The sequence below is a fragment of the Syngnathus scovelli genome, chromosome 6, assembly GCF_024217435.2.
Source record: "Syngnathus scovelli strain Florida chromosome 6, RoL_Ssco_1.2, whole genome shotgun sequence".
Taxonomy (NCBI): domain Eukaryota; kingdom Metazoa; phylum Chordata; class Actinopteri; order Syngnathiformes; family Syngnathidae; genus Syngnathus; species Syngnathus scovelli.
In genome coordinates, this window is record NC_090852.1 from 9,127,475 (window position 1) to 9,137,588 (window position 10,114).

Genomic DNA, 10,114 nt, shown 5'->3' on the forward strand with positions numbered 1-10,114 from the left:
GACTTTTGTCTCTCACTTGTTGGCAACCAGTCTTAGAATAAATACTTTTTTCCCCAATTACACATAACTTTGAACAATGATGAACTACCTTTACATCTCTTACTTATTCCTTCCCAGAAGAGCCACCAGTGAAATTTTAATGAGGTTTACAGAACACAAATTATTTTTGGGGCACAGTAGAAATTGCCCCTGCTTGAAACTGCAGATTTGTGTTCTGAAGACAAATTGACACAGAACATTCCCATAAAACTCACAAAATTACTTTTATTAAGGGACAAGTAAAAAAAGTACATGATGTATAAAAAATACAAAAGCGCGTCCTCTAACGTGTAAGCGAAATAAATGCGAAGCAAACAATACATGCATAGTCTAGCGCGGTGGATCCTAGTGATCTTTGTCTAAGCTACGGGACTAAAAACAGGGAGAGTGGAATACAGTTCTGTTGCAATCTACCAGCTGCTCAGTCTACGGTGACACACATCTAAATTAATGACGGCAGATAATAAGTTAGGTTGTACACAAGTCAAATGACAAGGAAATAAATATGTAACACTTCACAAGTAGGGACAACCGAGTCATTTGATGTGACCGCAAATCTCACGGGAGAATTTGCGCAGCTAAACTTCACGATGCGGCCGCTTGAGATAGAAAGAATTCAGAGCAAGTATTACAACTCAAGAAGCAGGGATGCAACGAGAGAGAAATAAATATGAAATAAATAAATAACCAAACAATTTCAGGGCCCACCCAAGATTGTAATATATACATAATCTAACAGCTGCCTCCCGACTACAATATGAAATGTCATATTAGTGTTCTTTTTTTTCTTCCTTTTTTTTTTTTTTTTAAGAACAACAAACATACATACAAATGACCTCAGACAAGCACAAGTGTCCTTAGAAAACCTGCATTGCTTTTGACATTGGGGGGCAAAAGAGAGGAATTTTAATGTGCTTTGGCTTCCACTTGATGAATAGTCATCTTCTACGCTCACTTGTCCAGTTATTAAGCAAGCGCAGAAAGAAAAATTAAGAAAATTTCACTTTCGGTCAGTTTGCATGCCGCTTGGAGGTGTCCCTAACATTTAGGTAAGCAAAATAATAGAAAGATCTTTTATTACACAAGTGAGCAGTGTCAAAAATTGAAAAAAATAAATACACAAAAAAATCCACCTCTCTCAAACCGATTTTTACAAAATAGATGATATCTGGAGGTATCACAACACATTTATGGTATACAAGAGCATTGGCATAGAATTTTAGCTTGTGTCTAAAGCCATTAGAACATGTATTTGATATCAACAAAATCCATCTTAAGGGCCATGTACTAGTATACAATTCATGGCACTACTATAAAACAAATGCCTCAGTAGTAGTAGTTTTTTTTTTTTTGGTCACTACTTGTGCCACTTTTGGTCTACTAGTACAATCTTAAAATGGATTATTAGGTAAATTATAGACAATGTTCATTTTAAAAGTGGGGTCTCCAATAAAAAAAAAAAAAAAAAACGCTCATATTTGAGGAAATACTGTCATTAGTTGACAGGAGATACAGTAGAATAGATATCCTGATAGCGTTCCAAATTGTCTTCCTAGTGAAGACAACTAGTGTACTAGTACATGGCTCTTAAGATTGATATCAAGAAAATTGAACTGGAGGAACAGCTCTCCAGAAGCATGTATAAAGTTACTTTTACATCATATATTGACCGGGGAATGACAGAAATGGTTGATATCGATATTGCTGAAAAGCTGATTCTCTGTTTTTGCTGTCGTGGTGTGTGTTATTGTTATGCAAAGACACTTCTATTTTTTCCCACATTTGTTTTTTTTCCTGTTTGCGTACAAAAATAATCTCATCAAGAGAAATTGCTCCAAAATAAAAACAAGAATTAAAATAAGTAAGATTTACACTTTCTATAAGGCCATGCAATTTATTTGACTCATGCATCAGATCGTGGGGGTCTTTTGGATGAGTGGGCTTTGCCAGTTATGCAAAAAAATGCACTATGTGTTGCTGAGGCCACAATAAATAAACGCGACTGGCCCTTTTTTTCCCCTCTGTCTCTCACTCATGTTCGTCAAAATTGATTGGGAATGAACACTATAAGCATGTTGTGTGTGCGAGAGAGGAAGAGAGACGCTCGAGTAAGGCTGGTGTATTTGCTGTTGAAGCTGTGAATAGGCCTGCCTGCTTTCAAACTGGAGCACAGCTCAGTCAATGTTTGCACACACGTCACACTAATCCGGTTGGCATACACCAACTCTTGACGGAGCGAGTATCACTCAAGTTACGCTTGGAACAGGAAGAAGCCATTGTTTGAGATTTTTTTCAGGATCCTGAAAATCCAGTTGAAGGTCCTGAATAGTATGCGCTTTGTTAAACAACTTTGGCAAACTAATAGGACAACTGTATTTTACTACTGAGGCAAAACTGCACACAAGACTAGATGATGACTGCAAACCCCTGAAATAAAATCATTTCACTCGTAGTACTAGTAGCCTGCAGATGTCAGTTTTGCATCACAAGTTCTATGTAGTCCTACTCGTACGCCAAAGCTGTCCTAGTCAACTGTCATAAAGTAGTGTACGAAACTACTAGTGCATTTAATTCTTTTTCTACTAGTGAGGACAAATCATATCAACACTATCTCAAAAAAATCTCAATTGTCTTTTACCGAATAACATTACAGGAGTGGGGTGACCAAAAAAAATGAGCAGAATAGTCGGTGGATTACGGCGCATATAGAAGGCGAAACACAAAAAATCTTCAACGTCTCTTAAATTCTTTCGTGACAAAAGGGCTGTGTGTGTGTTTGTCTAAATGTGCTCTAAATGCTCATTCTTTTGAGGTTTACATCCAAAATTGTTGCTGATGAACCTCAAAGTAATACAGAGGTCTTGGGGAAGATACAAGGATTGACCATATGGCATTGTGGGATCTAAACGTACCTGCAAACTAAAAGTCCAGCATGTATCTAAAGACAAAAAAAAAAGGGAGATGGTCCATTTGTCAGAAAGGTGAGACTCAGTACAAGATGAAAGACATCAAAGTCCGTATGTCAACTGTCAGCTACAGTACAGTGATTCCCAACCAGTATGCCATGGTAATAGGGATGTGTTTATGTGGTTAAAATGACAATACAAAACTCAAGGTTGGCTCTAATAGGGAACTTTAAATTTGTGAAGTTCCACTAACAAAAATATGTTGAAATGTCGTACTTGTTGTTCTTTTGGACTAATGCCTTATGGCAAAACAAAATGTTTGTATATGTGCATGAATGTGGCAATTTTCCCCCGAATCACCCTCAATTCCAAGTTACAGTGGTGCCTTTAAGTACTTTCAATTATACTTGTGACATGAGATAAGAGTCAAGTTATTGACATAGAGACTTATACAAAGTGTTAAAGCACCCCAAAAACTCAATTCATCTTAATGCTTACAATGACTGACAATATAACAATAATCACAGGCATATAATTCTGTGTCGTCAATATTCGTGCCACTTATCAATTGATTAATCATGAGCACAAACTGCTTAATTCTTTGAATGTTCTCATGTCTTTACAAAGTACAATAAAGAGCGGTAGTTTCCTCTAATTAAAAAAAATACAAATTGCAAACATGTTTGTTGGGGCAGAGACTAAAAAAGATTAATGGCATTTCAGTTCATTCCAATGGAGTAAGTTGATTTGCAACTTGAATTACAAGGCACCGCTGTGATTTAGAGGGAAGGTTGCCAAACGGGAATATACCCTAAAAAATAGCCCATCTTAATGGAAACTTTCTGGAAAATGTACACTCCTTTGTAACTTTTCAATACCGTGTCATCACTTTCATGACATTTTTTGATAGTGTGATGTGTGATTGTTTTAACCATGTCCATGCCTTGCCTCAATAAAGGTTGGGAAACACTGGTCCAATACATCAAACAAATCTCTAGCCTTTTGACAGAGAAGACTAGAAGATCTTCAGCTGCTTTAAATCACCGAAGGCAGCGTGATGCGCCTTGCAAGTGCTTGAGGAGGACGGGGTGGGGAAATGCGCGTAGGAGACCTTTGCGACTTTACCAGCTTCCTTCTGACGTCGTCACCACGGTAACACATAGCTGTGCCGCCGCCGGCGCTACCGCCGCCATTGTGGTCTCCGTTGCCTGCTGCTCCTCCTCGGATGTGGACGTCACGCGGCTGACGGGCACATCTCCCGCCTCAACTTCCACCTCCTCCTCCTCCACCTCGTCATCATCCTCTTCATCTTCTTCATCTTCGTCCTCTTCCTCGTGCCGCTGTTGTTGTTGTTGCTGCTGCTTCTTGCGACAGCATGGCTTGAACAAGTGGGGATCGATGAGAACCTCACCAAAGCGACCCTTGTAGATGATTCCGCAACACACCTTTTGTCTGGACAAAACAAAAAAGCAATCATCAAACAATCTTTTACAAACATCCTCCAATACTGCGGCGGTCCCTTCTCAAGGTTTCAGATTTTTCCCCAGTTGGGGTTTTGTGAGTTATTCCTTGCCCTCCTGGAGGTTAAGATCAGGGGATGTTGAGAATATTTGTTAACTGTGGCCATGTGACGTTTAAGACCTTTTTGTGATTAAGGGCCATATAAATAAATTTGACTTCACTTGAAAAAGCACTTTTGTTTCAAGTGTGCGGTCTCACATTTTAAAAATTAATAATGACGTTACAATTTTTTGTAATCGCTGCTTGAGCAGTTGAAACGACTGTACCTCTTCCAGTAGGTGAGATCCAGGAAGGAGAAGACAGGTGAGCGGCCAGACCCTTGTCTGAGCTCAGTGTCCGAGCCGTCATCGGACAAATTGCTGTAGCTGGGAGACTGAGCTGGGGAAGCGCTGGATGTGGTGCTGTGTGCGTCCGAATCTAAAGGTGCGTAAGAGAGCACCAAAAGTTCATAGCAGGTCAAATTAAGTTCCCATATAAAGTTTAAGGTTCATTCTGATATTTTGTTTTCGTGCCACTTTACAAAGAAACACTACACGCTACATGCCAGGTTTAAGTACAGAAGGCAGAACTAACTGTTTCTTTTGAGCTCTTTCTGCAGCCTGTTGATCTGGCTCGGACGGGCTTTCTTGCTGATGGACTTGATCTTTTTGGGCCTGGAGGTCAACTTTAGACTGGGCCCACCTCGAGCATCAACCACCTGCGCAGACAAGACTTCAAACTTTCACTGTTCACTCGCTATATCACAGACTTTTAATTGATATTTTTTAATGTGTATTTCCACCCATCCCTCGCAGAGATCAACCCCCCCTGCCTCCAAGGAAGAAACTCCTAGCTCTGGCAGTGTTTCGGCCGAGGTATCACACTCACGTGGTTCCAGTTCTTTTTTGTTCCCACCGGTAGCTTTTTCCATCGCTTCACCAGGAGCACACAAGCGTTGCAGATCTCTCCAGACCGCGTTTCGCTCAATCTGCAAGGCAATTCGTTAGGGGGCAAAAAGTGACACTTTCTCACTTTTTCTGTTCTACACTTACCCGAAACAGCTCCTGAAGTCTTTCTCGTAGCGCTTGCTGTCCGTGAAGCGAGAGCTGGAGGACTTTGCTCGACAGATGCAGCAGCCGTCCAAACTCCTGTACATTTTTGGCTTGTGGAAGCCAAACATCTGCGAGCAAAAAAAATCAGTTAGATGTTATAAATTGTAACCTTTTCAATGACTTCAACAAAATACACTGATTGATGACAAATACACACCCATGTGTGCTGAGAAAGCACAAATAAAGTTTAAAAAGAAAAAAAAAAAACACCCAGTGTAGATACATCAATATAGGACAGATCATCTCAATAAATTAAGATATCATAGATATCGTATCAGTCATTTGAATAATTCTAATTCAAGTCAAATCACCCCAGGTAGGCGGTGGGAGTAAAACTATGTCCTATAAAATTAAATATACGTATCCCCTGTGATAAATCGTAATTGGGCACGAAGGAAAGTCCAACAAAGACCACTATTTTATCGTATTTGTTTCACGTGTAAATTAATCCCAAAATGGGATGCTTAGTCACGAACCAAGCCCTAAATGATTTTTTTTTTTTGCATCCTTTGCTGTGACCCACATGGGCTGGTGTTGTTGGATGTGTGTGTGGTCGGGGGGAAGTAGGTCAACAGTCAGACAGCGTGTCAGACAGATCATGTCACCATGCTGAGTTCTCGGCATGCATGCCTTGGTTTTGGCCAGTCCAAAATATTACACGGCACGCACGCCCAAGCTGCAGGCGAGCATTGACGTGGACTGAAAAGTCCAACCATGATTATGAATGCAATGAGCACGCCCACTGTAGAGGGATGCCGCTATGTTGCTAGGCAAAACTGGAGTCTCAACAGCACATGGTGAGCACAACTGCGGCAAAACGCGCAGAGCCGCACCCCCCTTGGACTGAGAGTGTGTGTGCGCGTTCCCCCCCATCAATCCTAGAGGGTCTTCTGACAGTATGAAGTCACAAAGATATCACAGCGCACAGAGAGCACACTCGGATGTGGATATCCAACAACACGAATAACATACAGATGCTTGTAATAACTGCCATTAGATTAGACCACACATCAAGAGGGCATTTTTACTATTTAACCAAATTTGGTCCAATTATAATGTGCCTTTTTTCATCTATCAATGACAACAGCGAGAGCCAGAATTTATTTTATTTTTTTTCATTTGAATGGGAGATGGTATAAAATGTACCTGCGTGTCCACTTTTTGGGACATTTTTGTCAGGTGGGGTGCCACAAGATGGTCTTCTAACTTGAAATATATGCTTTGGCTCAACCGACCACTGTAGATATTTACTACAGGCCTTTAATTTGACAAATGTGATTTTTGCAAATGTAAAATTATATGTTAATCATTTTTTTTCACAAAAATATGGGCACTTTGTTAATATTTTGTGAGTGACACAGTGGTAAAACTCAAGTGTGGTGTTTGTTTTAGCCAAGTCAGCATTGCAAATGTAAAAACTAAATTTGTTTTTGTTGGCACAAATGCAAATTTTCAAAGATATTTATTTTGTCACATACTTGAATGAGATTATTTACATTATTTTTTTTCTGGAAAACATTTGTAAGAATGTCTTTAAATACAGGTAATTACTGCCACAATCACTCACTGAAACGTAGTAGGAGTTTATAATTAAAATGTTTTTTTTGTGCAATATTTTGCCATACCATTTAAAATTAACATGCCATATTTTGACAGCAATGGCATGTTGCAGGTACATAACAGCAAGCAAACTCCCTAAATCTTATCTACACAAAAAAAGCAATATTGACTTCCTGACACAATTCGACCACAGAGTGACATTTGTAAGATGGAAAATATGCAAGCTTAATAAATGCCTTCAGTTCCTTTTGAAGGCTTTCTGGGAACCCTGCTTGTGTGCAGCCCACTAAGTCAAATCTAATTTTGAAGGTCAGAATTATTATGAGGAAAGCCACTGTAACTTGTGTAAAAGTAAAGGTCAAGTGTAAACTCACTAAAATCGTGGGCATCTCTGACCTTCACTGCTTAATTGTTCTGACAGGATAAGGAGCAAAATTGATTCAAAGTGTTCAAATAATAATTATCATTGTTCTACGAACAATCTCATGCTGAAAAGTGACTTTTCTTTCATGGTAATTTTTTTTAATGTATTGTTATTGTCCACTATGCTCTGTTAAGACAAAACATTTTATAACCTACACAGTGCCACACACATAATACCATAATCAGTAGTATGCATATTAAAGTACAGTTAGCATAACAGCCAGTCATTTTTAACATGTATGTTTGTTCTGAACACCTTATTGAAGATTGGATGGATGGATGGAAAAATAGATGGAAGAATAGATAGCTGATAAATGGAACGAAGTGAACAAATTAAAATGCATTGCTACTTTTTCCACTTATTGCCCAACTTGTGCTTCCAATCTGTACCTGTACTCCAACATGGCAGACAAGTACAGAATTATGAGAACAAAAACTATGCTTAGGAGTGCCATTTTTAAAATTTTAAATAAAACATCTTGTACCAATTTTGTTGGCGCGTTTTTCAGAGGGAAGTACACTGGCCATTGCTTTCAAAAGGTAAAGATTGTTTGAGATACGTGTTACTTTTTAACTTCCGAGCACGGTCACGGAATAAATTCAGATCTTAAATCAAAGCGCAACTGTACTCGACTTACAAGTCGTTTCCGAAGTGGCGCATCTTCGTAGCAGCACGCGATCTCCGCAACAGCTACAGTACTGTGACGTAACTCAACATGGCAACGAACACACACTTGAAAGGCGGCGGAAATAGCGCGTGGCGGAGGGAGATGTGATACAAACTAACACAATTATCCCTCACACGGTTTTTATTAAAAGTCCCACAAATCACCATCAAAACTACCGCGACCTCTTCTTTAGCTTGGTTTCCTGAAGCCGAAAAGTGCAAGTCGTCATTTTGTTTTCCACCGCCCACACTTTGGCCGAGGCAGCATGGCACGCCACACGACCTGCTTCATGCGCACCCATCTTTAAAAAATAATGCACCGCTACTAGGCTACTTTGTTTGGTGTGCTCGACGACGTTTACTTCGTTTTACAACGCCAAGTAGTCGAACAGTCGAAAATTAAACCCATTTTCACTCTCGACGAAAACGTAATGGTGTAATTTGAACTCTTTAGCAGCGTCCACTTCGATGCTTTTTTTCTTCAAAGCGTCGTGGAACATGCACAACCTTCTGTTCTTAAACGCAAATAAATATTAGCGGAGGAGAAACAATGTTTTTTTTTTTTTTTTTTCAAAGTGTAGCATTTGCCGGGGACAGCGATGTGTGCGTGTTAGCTTGTTTTGTTGACAGCCTGCCGCCGCGTGCTCCCGCACACGGGTGGGCGTGAGAGCTCTTCCAACTTGGCTGGGACACACGCCCCACTAGCGCCACAATGTACACTTTAAAGCGTACAAACGCACACAATTATGCAACTATTCTATTGTAAAAAAACGACTTATTTCGATATTTTGAAGTGGTTGCTTTACCCGCTCCGCAACAACACCCTCCCCCCCGGCCCCGGTTACCAGCTTCATCGACCTACGAACAACAACAGCCATTGCATGCGTTGCGAATACAGCAAGATCAGTTTCTTCTTTTAACAAAAAGACATTTTCGGCATTTTTCTTCACTTCAAATGCAACTTTAATCTCATAACGGCGAGTCACGCGTTTAACGGCCGTTGAACAGAGGGAAATCGCACAACTCAGGAGGAGTTTGTAAAATTATATGGCTTAAGAGTCCGAAGACTCCAAACCCACCAGCTTTGAAATAATAATTTTAAAAAAAATTTAAAAAACGAATGCTTACCTTGCAAAGTTGTGTAAAGTTGGCGAAAACAAAAGTAGTATTCCGTTTAGGGTTTGTGTTTTCAAACAGGACTACGCGTCTCTTGTTGATGTCTGCGCCTGTGGGCCGGACTGGAGAGTTGTGGACACGAGTGCGCATGCGCCGCCCTAACACGCCTCCATTTTGGAGGCCGCGATATGATTCTTCAATCGTGTTCATTTGCATAAACGACATCGTGACGTGAACGTGCGTCTGCATTCTGATGCCCATATAAGGATGTGAACGTTGCGCGGGAACTGGGGGCTCGGCCCCGGTTGCTAGGGCACATTGGAGAATGTCGGCAAAGGGGCGGGGCTGCCTGCTTTACTCCAGACCCGCCAGATGGCAGAAAGCGGACCGCTCAACTGCGATAGCGGTGCTATCAGAGTTTAAAGTATTTTACATCAATATGTACCTAATTTTAAGTTGATAAACAACCACATTTCTTGCAAAGATTTTATGCCTCTATTTTTTAATGTTAATAATAATAATTTAGATTAAACACCAAATATGTCTGAAAACTATAAAAAAAATAATGTTGATAATAATAATTCAGAGTAAAAACAAAATGTGTCTGAAAACAAAAAAAAATCGACTCAATGTAAAGCAATTGTCTTACCTCGCAAAACATTCAGCGTCTAAAAACCATCCATGTAGAACAATTCAGGATACACGGAGGATTTATTTTTAAAAATTTGATTGTAAAAAAAATCCACATTAATTTGAATATGCATCAATTCTCAAATGCATCCTTTCCTCAT

The 10,114-nt window shown here is 39.9% G+C and overlaps 1 protein-coding gene across 1 annotated transcript; it reads right to left on the reverse strand.

Annotated features, from left to right (window-relative positions):
* Positions 1-244: 244 nt before the first annotated feature.
* sinhcaf (SIN3-HDAC complex associated factor) lies at positions 245-9,478 on the reverse strand. Its single transcript, XM_049724358.1, has 6 exons — positions 9,336-9,478; positions 5,498-5,625; positions 5,334-5,433; positions 5,040-5,163; positions 4,733-4,883; positions 245-4,397 (listed from the first exon to the last, which is right to left on the reverse strand). The coding sequence occupies exons 1-6, from the start codon at positions 9,471-9,473 to the stop codon at positions 4,067-4,069; spliced, it is 972 nt and encodes a 323-aa protein (XP_049580315.1). The 5' UTR covers positions 9,474-9,478; the 3' UTR covers positions 245-4,066.
* Between the last annotated feature and the right edge of the window lie 636 nt (positions 9,479-10,114).